This window comes from Cyprinus carpio, chromosome A8 (assembly GCF_018340385.1).
Source record: "Cyprinus carpio isolate SPL01 chromosome A8, ASM1834038v1, whole genome shotgun sequence".
Classification (NCBI taxonomy): domain Eukaryota; kingdom Metazoa; phylum Chordata; class Actinopteri; order Cypriniformes; family Cyprinidae; genus Cyprinus; species Cyprinus carpio.
The window spans coordinates 17,601,750-17,624,663 of NC_056579.1; the positions used below are offsets into that span (position 1 = coordinate 17,601,750).

General features: G+C 36.9%; 1 protein-coding gene across 2 annotated transcripts; it reads left to right on the plus strand.

Moving 5' to 3' along the window:
• Positions 1 to 210: 210 nt before the first annotated feature.
• LOC109082919 (leucine zipper putative tumor suppressor 2 homolog) lies at positions 211 to 21,693 on the plus strand. Of its 2 annotated transcripts, none has more exons than XM_042762561.1 (6): positions 211 to 383; positions 16,819 to 17,309; positions 18,137 to 18,979; positions 19,137 to 19,325; positions 19,510 to 19,704; positions 19,796 to 21,693. In XM_042762561.1, exons 2-6 carry the CDS (start codon positions 16,956 to 16,958, stop codon positions 20,381 to 20,383), a joined length of 2,169 nt encoding a protein of 722 aa, XP_042618495.1. In that variant the 5' UTR covers positions 211 to 383; positions 16,819 to 16,955; the 3' UTR covers positions 20,384 to 21,693. The 2 variants fall into 2 exon arrangements, with proteins under 2 accessions (XP_042618495.1, XP_042618494.1); XM_042762560.1 differs by lacking the exon at positions 211 to 383 and adding an exon at positions 13,978 to 14,520.
• The last annotated feature ends 1,221 nt before the right edge of the window (positions 21,694 to 22,914 follow it).

Sequence of the window (22,914 nt, forward strand, 5' to 3'; positions counted from 1 at the left end):
GACCTGTAGAAATGCACATGAGTATAGTGCCTTATGATGGATCACAGCCCACATACTGTAGATGGCAGGACAGGACAGAACCAAATGCATGCGTGCATGGGGTAATATAAGAATTCTGCAAAAGTATAAAAGATTCATTGCAGATATCAAAGCAGAAACTGTGAAAAAGATAAACCAAAAAGGGAGGGAAAGGAGAGGGAGGGTTTGTGCGCTTGTGGGTATTATACAAAACACCCACATCATGGCAGTCAGTGGAGACTCAACCCACGGTACAGGAAAGACAGAGAGAGAATGCTTGCAAGCTCCTGTTCTCCATTAAAATACGAGCAGCCCCTGGGTACTTAATACAGCAAAAACCAAAACACACTGAGGGAAACATTGTGGTGAGTCACTACTCATTTCATATTTATTGTGGGTTTTGGAAAATTTGAAATGTTGTTGTTGTTGTTGTTGTTGTTGTTTTCATTTTTATTATTGCTGTTGCTATTATTATTTAATTTAATAGTTAAGATATTTAACTTAAAAATATTTAAGATATACTTTCTGAAAACAAGTCTCTTAATATATCATTTTGCTGTAAGAAATGTTTGTTTTTGTATCAAAGGATGTGAAATGTGTGGTGTAAAATATTCTTACTGGAAAAGAAGACAAAAATACTGATAAAGAAAGAAGGTTTTTTGCAGTGTTTTGCAGGAGAGTTGTTCAAAACTATGTGTGTAATAATGTTTAATAATGACTTTTTATTGCTGATCAAATTAAATGAAAGCCAGCTGAACTGCCATGCACGTGACAATAATATCATATGAGTGTTTTCATGGGGAATATGAAAGAACAGTAACAGGACAAAATAGAATAAACAATCATAATATTATAAAAAAAAATGAAAGGTTCCTTGTGAAGAACATGTAACTGAATCTAATTTGCTGAGCTTAAAACCTACAGAGACAAAAATCAAAACAATCATGCCACTGCTTGACCACAGAGACTGCAATGAATTATGTTTAAAAATGCATATTGCATTACAGATTTATTTTTGTCTCGGTTAACCATGTTACATATGCCATTTTTATCTCCGTACACCATCAACTGTTATTGTTAGGTAACCATTTATCATAAATTATGTTTTTACAGCACAAACTTGCCTGTTAAAACTTGCATAAAGAGGTCATGAACCAGTTGGCAATGTCATTTAACTTGCACATTGATTAGAAAGTTAAAAGTCGGTGATGATGATCACCTGACATTAAAAAGGTAAAAGAGCATGTCTCATCCTGTCTCCTTGGTTTCAAAGAAACTGCAGACTGGGGGAAGGTAATGCTGTCTAAAAGAGAATAACAATGTGAACACATGAGTCTGTTACATGCCATGACAAGTTCAGATAATACACAAGTACTTGAAGACGTGGGAGCGCAGGGTCTTTTTACTTTAAACCAGTTAATTTATTCATTAAGTCCTGTAGCTCAGAAAAGGCAGGGAAACAGATACATAGATTTACTGTCAGTGGTAAGGGTTTAACAGGACATCTGCATGGGAAAGTTTTAGAGAATGGGTGTGTGAATGTGGGTTAAGATATGTGTTCATCACACACACACACAAACACACAACTCCAGTCCTTCGATTAATGTCTTGTGAAGTGAAAAGCTGCATGTAAGAAACAAATCCATCATTAAAATATATTTACTTCAAACCTTTACTTACGGCTAAAATAGTCCATAATGTGTAATAACACTTCCTCCAGTGAAAAAGTTGTCTTGCCTGAATCAGGGGAGAAATATGCACAGATCATGAACTGTTTACAAGTGAAAACAGTTCAAAGCAGTTCTAAACAAATATGTCTGTGGATTTTGATGTGAGAGGAGATCACCTTTTTTTCACTGGAGGAAGCATTATTATGGATTATATTTTAACCAGAAGCAACAGTTTAAAGTTCAAACGCCTTGATGAATTTGATTTGTGCAAACACGTAGCTTTTCACTTCACAACATGTTAATTGTTGGGCTGGAGTCGTGTGGGTTATTTGTGGATTATTGTGATGCTTTTATCTGCTGTTTGGACTCTCATTCACTGCAGAGGATCCGTTGGTGAGAAAGTGATGTAATGTGATGGGGCAGTAGTGGTTTATGGTTAGAAATTTGGACTTGTAACCCAAAAAGGTTGCGGGTTTGAGGTCTCAAATTGTCGGAGGGACTTGTAACCCAAAAAGGTTGCGGGGGAGTCAGTCTGGCACAAAAAATGTCGGAGGGGGGATTCAGGGTGTGCGCACTTGAATGAAAATAACGAGCGCTCTCTTCCACCCTCAATACCACGACTGAGGTGAGACCCTTGAGCAAGGCACCAAACCCCCAACTGCAACCTGGGTGCCACACCAAAAATGGCTCCACACTATCTGCCTGTTTTCACTCACCAAAGTAAACATCACATGTTTTCCAAAAGAGCTTCTTGGTTCTCTGTAAGGCTAATGTTGCTAAAGCTACCATTTTATCTGCCTGTTTTCACAGATGCTGCCTTCACGTGCTACCAGAATGATCGTAAATAAGAATGCGGTAGTTAAAAATTGCATATATTTACATATATATATGTATATATATATATATATATATATATATATACACATATACATATATATATATACATATACATATATATGTATACACATACATATATATATATATATATATATATATATATATATATATATATATATATATATGGCAATAATGCCACACTATTGAGCCACTCAAAATTGGTAACACCAGTATCCCAGAGCATGAGCACTTGAAGCTCCGCCCACTTCTGAAAAGGGAGGCAGGAGCACCAGCTCATTTGTATTTAAAGGGACAAACACAAAAACGGCACATTTTGGCTCATACCCATGGCAATTTCAACAAGCTATAAAAAACTATTTGTTGGTTATTTTGATTTTGATTTTCAAATACACACTCTGGGGACATCCAAGACTTATGAAGTCTTATATCTTGAAAAAAGAGGCATAATAGGGTACCTTTAATGCTAAATCCAAATCTCATTTATATCTTGGATGGCCAGAGGGGAAATTTTCAGCAGATTTTAATTTTTCGGGGTGAACTATTCCTTTAAACTAATATATATATATATATATATATATATATATATATATATATATATATATATATATATATAAAATTCCAAATATTAATAAAATATAATAGTATAAATGTATTTGAAAATAACACTATCAGGGTAATACAACTATCCTGATATAATAACTGTCTCTTCAAATCATCAGATAATCATCAGATAATATGACCTTGCTATAACACGGCAGGGTTAGTTCAGTTTGAAAAATATCATGTTGTGCAACTCCACAAAAATGTGATATTTGTGAATCAATAATTTATGATATTCATGGCCCATCAGGCAGTGCTAAACTGTTCTTTATTTGGCCTTCCCCCCTTTATTTGGCCTTCCCACACACACACACACACACACACACACACACACACACACACATAAGCACCAGAGCTGTGTGAAACTTGAGACTTTATCCTAGCCGTATGAACGAAGCTTCCTGTTTCTCTGTATTTTACACTCTCTCACTGTCTCTGCATGTGGGAGGAACAGTTGGTGTACGACTTCACCATGAATAGACAAGTTTATCATTCAGTTTTAACAGAGAGTCAGTTATTTTCCAGTTCGCTGGAACTCAAAGACATTTCACTCCCCTATCCTCATGCCAGACATATTCAGCAAAAGGTCTTGTAAACACATTTCCCTCCAAAAAGATCAATATCTCAATATGGTGTACAGCTCTTCCCAGTTAAACTATTTTTGACAATCTTGTGTCTACTAGACAAATGCTTAGAACATATGACCTCAAGGACGATTTTGTTCCAGTTTGGCACTAAGTATTCAAAACATTCAGATGTATTAGAGCTGGCTTTTCATATGTACACAGTTAATCCTTTGAAGAGAGAGACATGTTCTTTCCTGCCTCCAGAAATTACTCATTTGTGCTTATGAAATCTTGTGTGGGTGAGAGATGCAGTCGGGGTGTGAAGCACTGGCACTGAACAAGGTGTCATGCAGTGACATTCTTTCAAGAGAAGAAAAGGTGTTTTTGGATCTAAACACTGATCTTTTGCAACACTGATACATGTTTTGGTACGAGCACCTTCACAAGTGTACTTCTTTAGAAAAAAATATATTATCTATTTACCCTGATACATTTATGCATAAAACAAGCAAAAGAAAGAAAGAAAAAGGTTTTACAAACTGTTTTTCAGGGCTGTCAAGGATAAGAACATGTGAACTTAAGATATCAATATAAACATATAGTGACTATTTTTTCCGCTTTTACCATATATATAGGAAACCCACTGTTCTGAAGTACCTGATTTGATTGCGTATGTTATCTTCCAACATAGTGGGTGCTCTGGAGGTCTCAGATACACCAGTGATGGGGTCTAAGATCAGCTGTTACCACAGGTTCATGAGGGTCACCACCAGAATCTTTTAAAAAAATATCTAGAAATGGAAATGGTATGATACTGTACTGTTTCTATCTGTCAGGGCTCATTCAGAGAAGAGAGCATATCAGTAAATATTTCATGAAAATGACAGAGCGTATATTTCCCAGATACACTGGGCTCTAAAACTTCTTTTGGACAGATTCCAGAGGCTTCTAGGCTTTTAGGGAGTTTTTGACTGTATCAGGAGCCAGACAACAAAGATCAATCAGAGACAAGAGTCTAGATGCTTGATTACATCTAATCACTTTTCCAAAGACAATCCAAGCCTAGCAAAACAGAAATATGATAATAGAAATAAATGGTTAATGGCCTTCTTTGCATTCTTTAAATCAAAGAAGGCAATTTCTTCATCTTTTCTTACTCTTGTTAGAAGTAGTAGTATGGAACAATTTACTTCAGAAAAATCATCAGTTATCAGCAGGCCCGTGTGGAATCTGCTACAAGAAAGCTAATTATCCGTCGCCCTTTGCAAGTGTGTCATGAAATACTTTGATGATGATGATGCTAATTACATGATACATGATGACTTCCTGTCTAATTAATCGGACTGCCCTTTTGTCAGAATAAATCAAATCTGGTTTCCATAGCTCTGTTAGCCCCTGCTGGTTGATATCATTACTACACCATCTGGCTGTAATGAGCAGAATATGCAGTTAGAAAAAAAAAAGAGAAAGTGATGTGACATACAGCCAAGTATGGTGACCCATACTCAGAATTCGTACTCTGCATTTAACCCATCCAAAGTGCACACACACAGCAGTGAACACACACACACACCATGAACACACACCCGTAGCAGTGGGCAGCTATTTATGCCCTGGTGCCCAGGGAGCAGTTGGGGATTCGGTGCCTTGCTCAAGGGCACCTCAGTCGTGGTATTACCGGCCCGAGACTCGAACCCACAACCTTAGGGTTAGGAGTCAAACTCTCTAACCATTAGGTCACGACTTCCCCTAAGACAAGCTCATCCAGCATTGACTAAAACAACTAAAACAAGAGTTATTTTCTCTGTAATTACATTAAGTTTTCATTCATATTGTACTACAAAATGTTTCATTTTTGCCAAACTCCTGTTTTTGTTGTTATTTTATTAAGCTAAAAAAAAAAATAATTCCAGTTCTTATATTTGTAATGACTTTAGTTAATGATAATAACCTTATGATTCATCATTACAGCTCTGTGTCATTTTCAGTGCTGCTGTTGCCAAGTCTTGGGTTGTTTAATCAGCTGAGCTCGCTTTCACTTTATCCAACCTACACACCCTTCATTTAACTCCAGATTCAACTCCCCCTCCATCGTTCCCTCCTCTGCCTTTATTCCTGCATTTCAATCAGTGTCCTACACACCTTTATCCAACACAGCTAAGGTCAAAGGCCACCGGTGGAGGTCTCTAATTTAACCCCCCATCATTATTTTCCTTTCCCTCACCCACCATGTGGCAAGACTGAGGGTCAAATTCAGCTGGCACCTGTTCTTCACTAATTGTTTTGTAGCATTGTCAAATGAATTTAAATGTAGTTTCTGTTTTCCCCAGTAAATTAACTGGGAAAATCTAAAACTAAATTCACATAAATTTTCATGACTCCAAAACTAACTTAAAAAATAAAAAACGTTTTATAACCCACCTGCATAAAACATGAAAATGCCACTAGATAGCAATACACTTGACTGTTCTGAAAAATTATTTAGAACTGTTAAACATTTTTAAATAATAATTTCCATAATAGTTAAATGAGACTAAATGATACATTAACTTTGAAAGCCCTAAAATACAAAACAAATAAATAAATAAAATAAACACTCTGGTAAAACTGAACAAAATCTAATGAGTGAAAGAGAACTAAAAACTAGGCTAAAATAATAACCTTGCAATGATTAATTGGGAAATAGGCCTAAAATGTAATGCATTAATTTGGTATGATTAAAATAATGAATAAAAAACTATAATAATAACAATAATAATGATAAATAAATAAATAAAAGATCACATTCTTGCTTGTAAAAACAGCTCATTGGAAAGGAACAAAACAGAAGGAATGAGACATATATCTCAAAATTAAACAACTATTAATTTAACTTGGTGTCATAAAAATATTACAGCCATGGCATGAGATGCTGAAAAACAGTGATATGCGACAGAACAGCACTACTGGTAAGCTTATGTTCAACGATATGGAAATAAAACAGACAGCACATTGAATATTAAAAATACTTTGTGTAATGCTGGTTCAATTATTTCCCATTACCTATGATTTTTCTTCATTTGGGGGCTCAACAATGCAAATAACTTCATTTCTTTTTTTTCTTTTTTTTTTTTTTGACAGTAATATTAGACACAAAGTGTCTAAAGTCATCAGAACTAAGAGAAAGAGTAAGAGCTGTTTCTCATAGATAATGGCTGTGATTTATTACTCCTCTACACAATTATACCCAAAATCTAACTTTCAAAGAAAGGCGTATCGCTTAAGCACTCTAAGTGGTCGGCGTGCATAAAAGAGTGGGTCAGAAAGTGCTGTGTGGGTGTTGGAGAGGACTCTGAGTGATGCTGGAGGAGGAGATGTCCTTCCTTTTGAATTATTCACTCCATCACTGTAATGCATTTCCTTTCTTATTTCAAGAGTGCATTTACTCTCTACTGCTCCAGATGTGGCTGAGAGCTTGAGTTTGAAAAATGTGGCCAATGGGATTCCAGCATGGGTACTGCTCTCAGTCCAGTTTGAGGTATTAATATAAAAATACTGCTAAAATGTTTCTCCTTTTGTAACCTACTCCATGTACAATTCAATTAATTCTCTCAGAACTCAGATCTCAGATCATCCAGCACAAGAGAAGTGTACTGTTGTATATTAAAGAAGGTAATGCCCAGAATTTGAAACCATCAATGATGGCATAGAAAAGCCTTCATTTATTGTTGTCATGGAGACTTGTAGGTGCATGTTGAATACATGATGCATTTTAGTATGAACGTTTCCAATCCCAAAAGATTTTCTCTCTGCTAATAAGGTCTTATTGGTGGATTATTTATGCTAACTGACCCTCCGATAAACTCAGGCTCCTCAGTTAGACAAGCTTGAGAACGTTCTATAGATTTCAGTTAGCAGAATAAATTTCAGTCAGATATGCTTATAATGTGGCCACAACTGGTAGGATATTCACACAGGGGCTGGAATAATGTGCAACATTGCAAAGTATTTTATCAGCTGTTCTTTCTTTAAAGAAAAGGTGAACTGACATGAAACAACAATAGCAATTATTTACAGCATTTATTAATTTAGGTAATGTTAATAATAAATATACTATTGTTTGAAAAGTTGATTTATTTATTTTTATTCATGTTTGTAAACTTGTAAAAAAGAAAAAGATATTTTGAAGAATGTTGACAATGACAACCAAACCGTTTTGTTTTCCATTGATTTTCATTGTATATTATATATATTCTCATAAACATTTCTCCCAGTGAAGGCCATCTAATAGTAGAATATTTTGGTGTGATAAACACTTCCAAAACAGAGTAAAACAATTCAGGCTGGTGGACAAAAAAAAAAAAAAAAAACGTTTAAAAAAACTGTTGCATCATGGAGCAAAAATAAAAAAACAATAACCCATTGCCTTTTAAACCAGTTACTGATTACACACAAATTGCAAGCGAATGAAACAAAATTAACAGGGGCACATGGTTCGATGTGTAAAGCTTGGGACACAGTGATGGGCTTTGCTCCAGATGGTCACTGTGCTCAGGTTTTTTTTTTTTTTGGTTGGGGGGGGGGGTGATAAGATCACATCTGCTGATGGACAGGGACACAGAGAGAGGGGCCTAACAAGACTTTCCCCCACAGACCCTTTAGCAGCTGCACACAATATACCAGCAATTCAGTCTCCCTGACTAGATGATGAATGAACCCACAAGACAACATTAAACATCCAATGTTTTTAAACATGCATGATGACATCAGTTTATTACACACACAGTTTAGAGACATAGAGAAAAAAAGATCAGATTGCCTATTTAGAGCAAGACAGAAGCAAAATAAATTAATTAATTAATTAACATTTCTATGCATTTCAGCTCAAAAGCCTTCTTATTAATCATCTGCAAATACTTAACCAAGTCTCATTTTGCATGTAACAGTTCATTCGATTGTGCAAAAGAACTGCATGAATTCATAGTGCAATTAAGTTACTATCAGTTCAGCTAATTATCACATGTTCATACAGAGTGCTGGGAGAAAGCAGCAATATCATGATCTTATGGCACATAGCCGATTGTGTGACTGAGAAACATTATTCCCACGGGACACTGAGGCCTGGCTGCTCACCAGTATAGATACTATATTCACACCAGCCACGTACAACTCTATAGACAGGTCTGATCAGTCCCTAAAAGTGTAATAACGTTTCACTATTTCCTGGCAATCACCTGTCAGAACTGTGTCAGTGATTTAAGTGTTATTGTATTGAGTTACAGTGAGTGTCATGTCCCAGAGCTTTTTTAAGTTTTTTTAAACTTTCACGATGTCAGTATAAATTTGTTGCTGTTTCTGACTGTCAGGCTGTTGTTGTTTTGTTTTTTTAGCAACCTTTGGTGGTAGACCTTATGACTGGTCAGTAAATTTCACAGTATACAGGCATCAGTGACTACAATGTTGCATTCATACACCAAAAGTGCTGTTTGCATGTGCAGTTACAGTCTCATTATAGTAAGTTTGTATAGATCAATATCATCTAGATAAGGATTTATGCTGATAGGGACACTTATATATTTATATATATATAAATCAAATTCTTAACGGTGCAGATGTAAGTCTATGGGAGCCATCTGGCAGTCGCAGGTGTGGTAAAGTGCAGCAGTGTATGCTTTGTTTAGACTGCAGTAAATCTTCTACAGTACAACAGCCCAAACCAAGTCTCTATGCATGCATGCAGTAATGGATTGGCCATGCGTTGGATAACGTCTGCTGGTCACACTTTTCATAGGACGTCTTTGTCCCGCATAGGTTGACAAACAAGTGGAACGTGTGAAGGGAACAAAACCACACACACATACACTCTCAAAAGAGTCCCACTGTCTGTGATAAAGGTCTTTCATGGCCAATTAAAGCAGCTCGACTTTCCACCTCAATAACATCTAAGCATCTATTAGTGGCAAGCCCCTCCCGCACACACGCTCTGTCGCGGCTCCCGCTGAGCTCAGCTCAGTGACTGTATGATTAGGTCATATCATTCTCTGAGAACAATGAAACAACAGCCGAGAGCATGAAGAGCCAAAGCCGGCTGTCTAAAGTCTGCATTACCTACTCTCCAACAAACTGTAAATCATGTGTCCTACTGCTGGGTGTTTACAATAGTGTCTGAACGAGCACCAGGGTTTCTAAGGTCAAAATCTGAAAATGAATCTCAAAAGATCTTCTCTAGTAGGGCAAAGTGTCAGTTATTATATAGACATTAAATGTAATTCACAAACCATAAACTTCCAGCTAAACTCACAATAAAGATCATTTATTGGCATTCACGGTTCAATGAAGAAGAATCTTTAACATCCATGGAAACTTTTCATTGCACATACAGTTTTACTCTCTTAAAACTTTCTTTTTTCACTTTATAAATGGAAAGTTCTATTGAAGTATAGGTTCTTCACCATCAAATCCAGTAAAGAACCTTTATTTTTACGAGTGGGTAGTGGAAAAGGGTTCTTCTGATTATTAAAATGTTCTTCACACTAAGAAAAAAAAAACTATTTAAAAAAAAAAAAAAAAAAACTATTTTATGGTGCTTTTATGGCATCAGTGTGTGTGTGCTGGGGGGGACTTTTATAAGATTTATTTTAAGAGCATAGTTTATAGATTATTCTATAGGCCAAAGATGAGCTGGAATGTTTCAATCGATTTGATTTAACTTTGAAAGGGATGCCATATTTTGTATTTTATTTTTAAATGTCTGTTTGCTGATATGTCACCCATTTTATATACACTTTTCATGTCAGTAAAGATATTTATCATTGACCCACTTGATAGGGAAACTTAGCTCACTTCATTAGTATATAGACTGTTCCAAAATCACAGCTCTGCCCCAAAAGAGTGGGCCACTTTTCAGAAACAACATTTTAAGGCATCATGTGCACAAAAAGTAGACAGCAATACATGTATCCGTGGATAAGTGAATTCCATAATGCACTGCGATGGAAAAAATAATAATTAAATAAGTACAATAAATTAATTAGTAAATACAATAACAATGATATATGATATATTATTAAATTTATATTAAAAAACTAAATAATAATTTAATAAAAAAAAGTTTAAAACTAACTGTTTTAGTCCATTAGAGAGTTCTTATTTTTTTTCACAATAGTCATCTGCCACATATGACATCAGTCATCGTCCGATTGAGGCTGAGAACTGCATCCAACTGAAGATGTCATAAATCAAGTGGTACTACTCTGAAGTGACCAATAAAGGCCTATGACTTTATACATATATGCATATCTCATTATTACACTGCTGCGCTCTCACTTTCATAGCAAGATACCATATTAAACAACAACTCCTCTGGGAACTCCTAGACACTTAAATCCACATTCATAATTTAAAGAAACATATTCAATGTGCTGTCTGTACCCCATGTCCCGAGGGGCCACAGCCGTAGACTGGGCGACCTTTGATTCCTCGCACACTTGCAAATGTGCCAGTCCATTGTCCACGGCTACAGCCTGTTTTTGCATATTGATTACACTGATCCCTCCACTAAGCACTTACAAAGAGCATCTGAAGGATCAATACCATGCCTTCTGCTGCCGCCTTGCCAAATCAAACTTCACCCCTTAAATAACATCTTGTCGGGGTGCAATGAAATTAATATTCAGAAGGGATGTGGGGTGACAAAACCATGCTAAGTCTTTCAAAACAACATTTTTCCCACTCAAGATTAGCACCTAAAACGTTTTGCTAACTACAAATCTAATGTTTCCTCCAAACAACACAATTCTTCCAACCTTGCCGTTTTGGACAAAGGGATGCATCTGTAGAGTTGGGATAGAGTTTCACAGCCAGATTGATTATCTGAAAGTCTGCCTTCTTTGTTCTGGTCCCCACGGTGCTGAATTTGCGCTTCAGTTGAATGTACACAGATGCAAAAACTTGGGTGCAGAGCAATAGCTGTGTAGGAGTTTTAATGACATTTTGAGTTTACTCTTAGATATTTTTATCATTTTCAGAGACAGTTATGTTACGACTTTAGAACAGGAGTTTAAAACAATTGTTGGGGAAAAAGTGCTTATGATAATTTCTTTAAAATCCTTGAATACAATCCAAACAAGCCTAACAAATGGACTTAAAAACAAATGTGCTAAATTGAATATATATTGTACATATCTATAATTAACAATTTGAAGTGAACATTCTTCAAAAAGTTTTTTTCCCTCATTTTCAAGTAAAAAAAAACATCCTTAAAACAAAATAAATTTGCAAATATTGTAAAAATAATTTTGTTAGGAATTAAAAAGTGAAAAAAAAGTGTTAAAAAATTATATCTTATAATGTTAACCTGTATAGATAGATGGATTTAAAAATTTGGAGAAAATCTGACTTTAGCTTTGGAAACTATGCTACATGAAACATATCTGAATGAAACTAAAACAGTAGATGGGCCGCATAAGAGCACAAATTCACTCTCTGACAGTAGGTGGCGCATATGGAACAGCAGCAGCATAACATTTCCTTGGTTACTGCTGTAAGCAAAGTAGAGCTGCACTTATAAATACTACTTTGAGTAAGGGATAATGTACGGCTAGCACAGCGTGGAGGCTTCACTCACTTCGCGTCGAGTGGTTGCCTCCAGAGAGTGAATTAAAATTGTTTAATGCACAGCTAGCCGTGCATTATCTCACATGTACCATGGTCATTTGCCAATAGTGACAAGTTAAAGTTGTTGATGTTTGCAGCGTAAAATTTACTGGAAGAGCAAAACTGACGCTTATTTTTGCCAGTTACGGCTCATTAGCTCTAGGATTTTGAATGAGACACAAATGAGACACACAGATGAAATGGTGCAGTAATATCATATTTATTTGAATGAATTATAACATTTATTTGTGAAGCTGTGAGTTTAGTTACTCTTTTTTTTTATTTTACCCCCTGCTATTATAAATCCCTTAATCCTACACCATACCTAACCTCAACAACTACCTTATTAACTATTAATAAGAAGCAAATTAGAAGTTTATTGAGGCAAGTTGCATTCAATAGTTAGTTAATAGTGAGAACTGGTCCCCAAACTAAAGTGTGACCAAACCTTTTATTAACTTGCACATGAAGTAAAGAAATCATATCTTATTTTAAGGTAGTTTATATATTTTTCTGGAAAACCAAAAAATACTGATTATGACAGTGTTTCTAAAATAGTCAGCAGCACTAGCTGGGTTTCCATCCAAAGTTGCAAATTTAACTTATGCGCAAAATTGGAATATTGCAAAAAACATTTGCGAACATGCACCCTTTCCATCCAATGAGTCAAAGAGAACAAAACCGTCACTTCCTGATAAACTGGCACTATACTAAGAAAAGTAGGAGAAGCTACTGAATATAATAATTTTCATATATAATAAATGACCTGCACCTGCACGAAACACAATGAATGTGGTTATTGCTTTCAGAGGTGGATGCTGCTGTTTGGGAACGCAGTCGTTTAACAGTTCTGGGAGGCAATTATACAGAAATACTTTGATAACAGACTTTGCTTAGACATTTCCGAATGACCATGACAACATTTCAGATGCTATAGAATGGGGTCCGCTGGTTAGTCAGGATTTACCGTCCCATAGCGCAAAGTCACATGACATTTTTGATGCGCTTGGAGGAATTTATTTCGCAAAATGCACTTCTATCTCCCATTATTCGCATTAACCTTTTTTTCGCACAAGTTAAAAACCACCTCAAGTGAGCGTAAAAACTTTTTTTGCGAATTATTTTAATTCGAAATTCAGCATTTCCATGACTCGATTCTGATGCGATACTTCAAAATGTGCATAAAAGCAGGGTGATGGAAACCCAGCTACTGACTACTTCCAAGCCGAAGGGCCACTTAATTGTGTTTGACTACTTAAATAAGAAAGTATCAAGAGGGTCATTTAAACATGTGTTCAACTGCTTTTGGAGGCTATTAAAATATTTGCCTGCTTTTGCATTTTAATGTTGATTTTTACAAAGGGAAACATCTGCACAAAAAGACACCTCATGCATTTTACAACACACTTCTTTTTGAGAGGTAGTTAGAGAGCCATTTATTTTATGGTGTAAATGTAGCCTAAATAAATGTCCAAGCTCACTGAACCTCACACAAAACAGGCACACTTCAGTGGACAAAGACACAGACGGAAGGAGGGAACATCAAGCTCTTCTTTCTTTTCCTGGAGGGGTGTTTGTTCAGAGTGGGTGCAGGGCAGTTTGGAGAGGAGGGGAGGGCGGGAAAGGGAGCCAACTGGGAGAAGTGTGTGTGTGTTTGTACAGAAAACAGCAAAAGATAACAATAAAAAATGAGTGAAAGTCACAAAACGTGCAGTTTTTTTGTGTGTATTATGATTATGTTAAGGTGTAAGTGTTAGGGGTGTATGTGTACGACAGAGAAAGAGCGGGAGAGAAAGTGAGTGTGACAGAGGGGGGCACGCAGCTCATTGTAAGCAGCAGTGAGTTAATCTCTTTAGTGGCACACGTCTTATGTAAAGAGGTGTAATGGTCTCTGCCCCCTCCTTGCCCCAAGGGACCTCAGGGGACACTGGGGTCCCGTCTCCCAGCAACATTTGCATGTCGGTTATTCCAAAAAAGATATGAGGGGGAAAAACTGGTGAATGGTGATAAGATCCACCCCCTTTGCATGGTAGACTCTTGTCTACAGGCAGACTATAGAGTGTTCTGTGGTTCACTCAAGGACAAACACATTCTGACTTTCCACGGGGAGCATGCGAAGGAGATTTGATTCAGATCGGACAAACACAGTGTCTGTGGATTTATCTGTTTGAAGAGTAAGTGTCATTTTGTCATCTATTTTATTCTGGTAAGCCTTTGAACTTGATAGTAATAGCGGAGTAAAAGGAGGTGATTTTGGGTTACTGATGCCAGACAGACACTGAGACGGTCCAACTGAGATTGTTTACCTGGAGCACATGGTCTGTGCATGTGTCAAAGCACAATGCAATGTCCGACTTGACTTTTGCTGACTGTTTTGTACCTTTTATATGAAAAAAATAGTACAATAACACAAGAATAATATGCGGTGCATACAGCTTGCTTCTCATGAATGTTCATTTTTGTAACTCATCCCAAAAAATTACTCCCTCCATGGGTTGACAAGAACAGTTTGCTTGTTCCAGTGATTTATGGGAGTTATTTTAAATGGGGTTCACTGCATTTTTAATATATGACAACTACGTAATGTGTGTTGTAACAGATTGTGAATCAACAATAAAATCCAGCATTGTGATTAATTTGCAGTGCTGCATAAAAGAAGATTATTAGCATTACATCACTGCTTGGCATGCCTCGAGGAAAAAATGTGTGTGACTCTCTTAAACAAAGACATTGATGAGATCGCTTTTCATTGGAAGGGACTGCCAAAGGGCTGCCTAAAGCCATTAAGTCCTTCTGCTGAAACAGATGTGTTTATTTATAAGAATGCAGAATAATCATATTTAATTAATGCACATGTGGAATAAAAGCCACATGAACGGTAATTAATTTGTTTGTTATATATCACCCTTTTGGCGATGATAACAGAGTATAAACAGTTGAATCAATGTTTAAGAGGTCATTAATATATACCCCTACTATGTCTGTTTTATTTGATTTTGGAACAGTATACAACAGCGAAACTTATAGAATAGGGAGAGATTAGACACAGACACAGATGTGGTTGCATATATGGTTTTCAAATCTAAAAGCAGCTGCAAAGCAGCAAAGTTACAACAAAATAACATAAAAAGAAAATTTATTTGGAATGCATGAATTCATAATGTGATATTAAACAGCTGGCATATTTGCTGTGTTCTTTCTAGCTAATAAGCTTTTAACATATCAGCCATCACAATTAGGCCAGTTATACAAAGCCACGTGTGATGATCATGGCAGGTCTTTTGTTCATAAAGCCCCTCTCTATCTGCTCTGAAAGACAGATGGAAGGTATGATGTGTTGATTATGGATGTGTAATATATGCTTTAGGCACATATGAATCATAAAAGAAGATTGAGTAGCTGGTGACAGACCCTTGGTACTCTTGAACTGCTATCAGGTGACTGACAGGTCCCATCTCCCTGGTGGGCTCCCATGATTACAATATTATGTCCAACGTATGGAGCCTTATACATGTACGCTAATATGTACTGCAAGTTAGCTCATAAGCAAGTTAGAACATGCTTGTTTTTTAATTTTTTTTTTCTAAATAATGCTACTTTGATGTAATGAAATACACAAAAACATTAAGTATGTTTACATGCGCCATTATGTTTAAGTTTATGTTAAGTCTGTCCAGTACATAGCAAATCAAATATTTTTAAAGGATTAAATACTTAATATACATTTAAAAGATTAAATAAACAATGCACAAGCACACAACACAGAGGCCAAATGTAGTGAATTTATGTGTGTGCATGCTGGATGAAGCAGAGCTTCAATCGCATTGTCTAATTTTACAAAAATTGGGCTGGTACGTTGGACCGGACTAAAGCATTTACATGATTTTTTTAAAAAGATTTTGTTTTAGTCAGACTGTTTTGTCTGATGAAGTCAGTGGACCAAAACATTGCGTTTAATAAAGTTTAAGAATTAGTAAGTATTGATAGTGTGCGGGTTTGTTACTTATTTTTGATTCTACTGTTTTAGTCAGGCAGAAATCAAACTCAAAGTGCATGTAAACATACTCATTGTTTTTTGGTAGCCTGACAAGAAAAAAAAAAAAAAAGTAATTGGCAGGTCTTTTGACCTACTGACCAAGTAATATGAATAGATGTTTGACCTAGTCACACTAATTTCAAGCTTTCACTTGCCTTTGTTTATCAAAGAGGAGGGTGTTCTTGGTTGAAAGTGTGCATTTAGTATGGTCTCCATATTTGTAAATCAGGATATTCAGGATAACTGCCATTAGGTCTACCCCTATTGTATTGCATGTTGACAAAGAGCCAACAAAACTTTAGTTCCTGTTTGCTGACCTAGTGAACGTTAAGTAAAGTAAACATTAAGACAAATTCTGCATAGACTCTGGCGCTATACTGCTATAATGACAACATGAGACATCTCACTACATTTCTTAAAATCCATGTTTTACCAGGTTTCCCAAATGGGAATAAGAAGGATCTCCACACAAGGCTATGAGTCCGTCAGCCCTTCCTCCATCATTAAAATTCTGTAATTACACACCTGCCGCCACCAAGACCACCACCTGCTTTCTCCAGATGTCCAGGAAACATGGGTAGTGTCAGCAGTTTGATATCAGGCCATAGCCTCCACAGCAAACACTGCAAAGCCTCTGAAAACAAACTCAAAAAGGGGCTTCAGACTAAGAAAACAGGCCGTAGTTTGGATGGCCTTCTGAAGTATGGCTTCTCTCAGGATCATTGCAGCACCAACAACAACTCAAAAGTCAGCTATCATTCAGGCAAAAATGATGACTTCTTTTACATCAAGGTCAGCAACAAGCCCCGAACTGCTAACATTAATACAACTGAAGACAGTCAAGGAAGAACAACTGAGACGGACAATGAGGTGGACAGGAGAGGAGGGCCACCAGAATTAGTTTCGCTGTCTGGAAGACTAGAAAAGGTAACAGACCTAGAGTAAGCTAGAGAATAAGAAAAGTTTGAACTAACCCTACAAAAAGTTCATTTTTATTGCCAAAATAACATAACATCGTCAAGTGTTTAATTTCTTCACTGCCTATATTGTTGTGTATTGTGGTAGTATTTCAATCCTATAAAAACTACAATTCCAATTCCGTACAATTCCATTAAGCATGTAAACCAAGCAAAATGTCTGCTTAGGAAGCATGCTCAGTCCACATTCAAGCAGCCAAACTCAAAAGATGGCCCATCCCCCAGACATTGTTATCACACAAAATCAAACAACAGTCAAGTATAGTTGATGTTAAGTAATCCCCACCAGCCCCTGACACTTTCACTAAGAGCTTAGCGGTGTCTGCTCTATTTAATTAAACCTCCAGATTGACGAGGTAAGAATGCCTTGATCTCTCCAGAGATTCGGTCCAGTGGCGGTGTGGCACTTGCAAGCACCTCTTTCCCTGAATTGCCTCATTTGTGAAGAATCTAGATAGACAAATGAGCCCAGTTTTACTAGATTAGGAAGTTAATGCTAAAACATGGGTAAACATGCTACCATGGGTAAGAGGAAATGACTAGGAAAAATAGGAGAGGAATAAGAAAGAAGGAAAGAGTTGTCTTGAGATTGTCTTGTGGATCAATCATTTATGCAAAATGTTTTGTTGTAATGTCCTGGCAGTTATCACTTTGAAAGCATCTGATCAATAGGTTTTAAGATGGAGAGTGTCCTGCCATAAAGTGAATGATCAATTGGTTGTAGTGCACTTCAAATCCCAAAAACATTGATCTATCTTTTTTGTCTTCTCTCTTTAGAGTATAGAGAATGCTATAATTCGACCCACCGCCTTCAAACCAGTTCTTCCTCGAAGCAGCAGTTCTTCTGTGGAGACTCATAACAACTTGAGCACTATCCTTGGCAAGAGGATAAGTCCTACAGACAGACTAAAAGATCTTCAGGACCCCAAGCTGGAGACAAATTCTGGAACCTTCTCTGACTCTGGAAGGAACTCTATGTCCAGCCTGCCCACTCACAGCATCAGTGGCAGCAGCCAGATGGACAATCTAAGCATTTCAACTAACCACATGGCACGCCATGGAGGCCTTGCCCAAAACATGGACACATCTCAGAACCCACAGGGGGGTGTAGCAGGGATGAATGGAAACTCTGGAACCAGTTGGATGTGTAGTGGGACTAATGGTGGAAACAGTTGGGCCAGTGGATATAGTGAAACAAACAGTGAGTCGACAAATGGCAATACAAGATCCATTGGTGTCCTAAGTGAAAGTGTGGCAGCAGCAATAAGTCTGAACAGAGAAATAACTGATGCAGCACTGACGGTTTCATCCTCTGAGCCAAAGATGGATTTCTCTGGAAACCAAGAGCTGCTTCTGGAACAGAGATTTACAATTTCAGAGCAAAGCTCAACAAAACCGTCATCTTCTGGGGGCTGTGTCCGATCACCAATTTCAATGGATGAATCACTGATACAGCAGCTGGAGCAGAAACTTCTAGAACGTGAAACCGAGCTGGCGGAGTTACAAACAAGCCTTGAGGAGAAGGAGACAGACACATGTCATCTATTTGAGGAGAAGCAACGCTACTGTGCTGAGGAGATGGAGGGGTTGAAACAACGCTGTTCTACAAAACTCCGTCAAGTAAGTTGCTTACAATATTCATAGAAGAGAAGGTGAACATATAGTTTAGTGCGACTCCAAAACCAGTAAGAGTACCTTATCTTACCTTAATGGTCAACCAAATACGCTATTTAAATTTATCCAGGCAGATCTTAATGATCATTTTTGTAACCTGCAGGTGTCTCAGAGGGCTTTGAGAGCCCAACAGTTATTGCAGCTTCAGGTGATACAACTTCAACAGGACAAGGAACGTCTGCAGGAGGAGGTGGACCAGCTTAATCATGACCGGGAAACTGCAGAAAGCCGACTCCGAGTCTATGAGAGCCAGAAAAACCTAGTACCCACTCTAGAAGAGACTCAGTGGGAGGTCAGTCTATAACTTTATTGTTGTATAATGACAAATGTAGATACAATGAAAATCTGTGTTCTGTGTTTGATAAAGAGGTCAATTTAAAAGCTGAACAGTTGGGATAATTAGGATCAAAATTGTTACAAAAACTACTTAACCCATTCACATTCATTATCATTTCTTTTTTTTTTTTTTTTGGTAGGTGTGCCAGAAGTCAGGTGAGATTTCTCTGCTAAAGCAGCAACTTAGGGATTCACATGCTGATGTCGGAAACAAACTCAGTGAGATTGTCAGTCTCAAAGCCTCTCTGAAGGAGTCCAGATTTAAGATGGAAGAACTGGAAAAGAAGATCAAGGAGTATGAGGAAGCACTTCACCAGCGAAGTGCTGAGGTTGAGGTCTGTGTTCATTGATATTAGATTAACTTGCAGTTGCTACTGAATGACGTACCATCAAATATGACTGACTTTGATATCTCTTTTTAAAAAGGTGTCTAAGAATGAGTTTCAAAGAAAGAAGAATGAAGCCGACCTCCTCAGGGAGAAGGTGAATATGCTAGAAATGGACATCAAGGGCATGAAGCAGGATTTAGCAATGGCCAAAGAGGAGCAACAGCAGCTAATGACCATGAGAGCCAAAGTTGAGGAACAACAGCTGCAACTGCAGATAAGCCAAGCCCGGATGGAGGCTTTTGGGACTGGTCAAGCCAAATCGAAAGCCCAGGATGGAACAAGTGCCAGTAAAACACTGAATCATAATGGAGGGACTTCAAACTTGGATGCCCTACATAAGGAAGTAGAGAGGCTAAGAGGGGAACTGAAGGAAGAGAAGCAAAAGAAACATAAGATGATGAATAACTTCCAGCAAGAGAGACAAACGTGGAATAAGGAGAAAGACAAAGTAATCAGATACCAAAAGCAGTTGCAGTACAATTACCTACAGATGTACAAAAAGAACAAGGACCTGGAGAAGATTCTGAGGGAGCTTACGGCTGAAATGGACAGTCGGACAGAGATGGACATGGACAGCCATAGCTCTGACCTGAACTTTGAAAAAATTGTAGCCACAGAGATATGAAGTCATAGAGGATGAATGTTTTCACAATTAACCGAATGGTCTTAAAAGGGTGAATGTACTAGTGGGGCAGAATTCACAAAATTTTAAGGGAAGAAATTATGTCACAGGAGATGCTCAAAACTCAAAAGTATAGCATCACTTGTTCATACAACTAAAAGCTTTTCTCCTTTTAGATCTAGGATGTCAGCCATGTGCATTTCTGAGTAAGTTCCTATTAAAGTTGCAGTAAGCAATTTTGTTTATTAGAATGACACTCTTACTTGACACATCTCACTGAATTAGTGTTCCCATAAACCATCGCATCTGTCTCTGTGGCAACCGTATATTCTGTAAACTTTAAACAATTGACCAAGGTCAGATTCTTTTGTTTAGCTATTTTAGCTATTTCTGCCTGTCAGTCATTTTGTGCATTTATAGGGCAGCTAGTGAATAGGAAAAAGGTGTCTAGGAGTGTGGCAGTTGAATACTTGAATAATTTAACTTAATTAATTCAAGTAAAGCACCATATTAAGTTTCGTAAGCAGTTGACAGTTGTTGGTTTGTCATGCAAGGATTCTATTTTGCTAGCATTTAGATTTTAACAACCATGGCAACAATGAGATGTGCTTCTGTTTTCCTGCTAATCTCCGGTTACAATGGTAAGAGTTATGGAAAGTGTGTGCAAGTCTAATTTAGAGATTAATTCTGCAGAAGTTCCAGAACATTGCTTACAGCACCTTTAATCTGTGCACATCCAACCAAATGCTTTACCTCCCACTAATCCAAACAATCAAGTGCTTCTTGCCTTAAACCTCAAGCAGTTGTGCAGTTTCACTACAGGGTGGCAAAGTTCTACATAATGTCTTATTTTCTGTAATTTCTAGTTTTACAATTTCTCTCTCTTTCTTTTTATATGACATGAATCTTTATCACCAGTGTCTTGGCAGACAGGCTCACAGACACTCTGTGTACAGTGAGATGATGTCATGTTGAATGCAAATGCACTGTTCACAAATGTCCAGATACATCTTTCAATGTTAATCTAAAGAATTTCATATTTACTTCACAGCTTTTTAACTGAGCACTTGAGCAACCAGTACTAGACTATCAACTTTGAAGCCTAGACATTGAAGTTTCAGTTGGAATTTTAAAAGTATGGTCAAGTGAAGGCACTTTCACTCGCAGACACAGATTTGTGTTGGACAACAAGGGTTGATTATAAAACACGTGTATTACAGGAAAAGATCATTTTGAAATGTAACTTATGATTTACTCACTCCTTTGTACCAAAATAAAATTTTATCTCTAGTTTTTTTTTTCTTCTTTAAATAAATAAATAAATAAATAAATAATATATATAATATATATATATATATATATATATATATATATATATATATATATATATATATATATATATGTATATATTCCCTCTGTCAAAACTCTCAAATCTCAGTTGTGTCCCCACCCCCCACAAACTTGTCCTGCCGGGATTGTTCATGTGACATGAGAAACAATGCTGCTGGGCTACATAACGTCAAACCTTGCACAAATCTTCTAAGGGTGACATTTTACTTCTAACTGAAAATAAACAAAAACAAAATTAAATAGAGAAGACCTTGAACATAGGTCTGGACTACTGTTATGTTTTTGGAAAAAACAATGTTTGCTTAAAACAATAAAAGTAGGTCCTGGACTACTGTCATTATTGGATCAGTTTTGAAAAATAAAAGAGTGAGTACATTATAACAAAATGTTCATTAGTGGATCAGTTTTGAAATTGTCCAAAGGAATTGTCTTCCTGGGGGAAAAGACCAGGTCTTAAAACTGACTGAACATCCATTTGACTCTCCAGTACGAGTACTGAATTTTGATTAGTTATAACTTCAAAATGTTATCTACAAAAAGGTTTATCTAAGCTAGAAGAAGCCTGACAGTACAACGGTATGCTATATAGAGATGAAACCAGGTTTTTCATTGCACAAATTTGTTACACAATGTTTCATCATACAAAAATTCCCAAAAAGCTGCCTTGTAAATAATCATCCCTAGAGCTTCCAGGAGTCTTGATTTGATAACAGCAAACTGATAATCATATTATTGATGGTCCAGGCTGGTTGTGGGATGTAAGGCTATCTCTAGATGCATTTGAATGCATGTATGTGTTGTATATTTCTTATTTATTTTAATTAAATAAATTAAGATTCTGAATACTGTTTCAGTTGGTTCTCAATTTGTTATTTTATTGGTTCATCAAGTGACAAAACCTAAACACTATTTAAAATAAAATTAAAATTATATTAAAATGTAAAAAGTTGGTGAAGGCAACACACCTGCTAGAGCCAGTGATGACATCAATCTGCAACACAGGTGAGTAAGCCAGACAATACATGACATTCTTTGTTGTATTTTTTTGCATTTGATCCTGTCCCTTACCATTACCAGAAAGAATAGAGGGAAGCAGATAATGTAGTAGCAATTTTTAGCGCTATTCTTCATCAACAGTACACAAAATAAGTATGAACATAAATGGTGTGTGTGTGTGTGTGTGT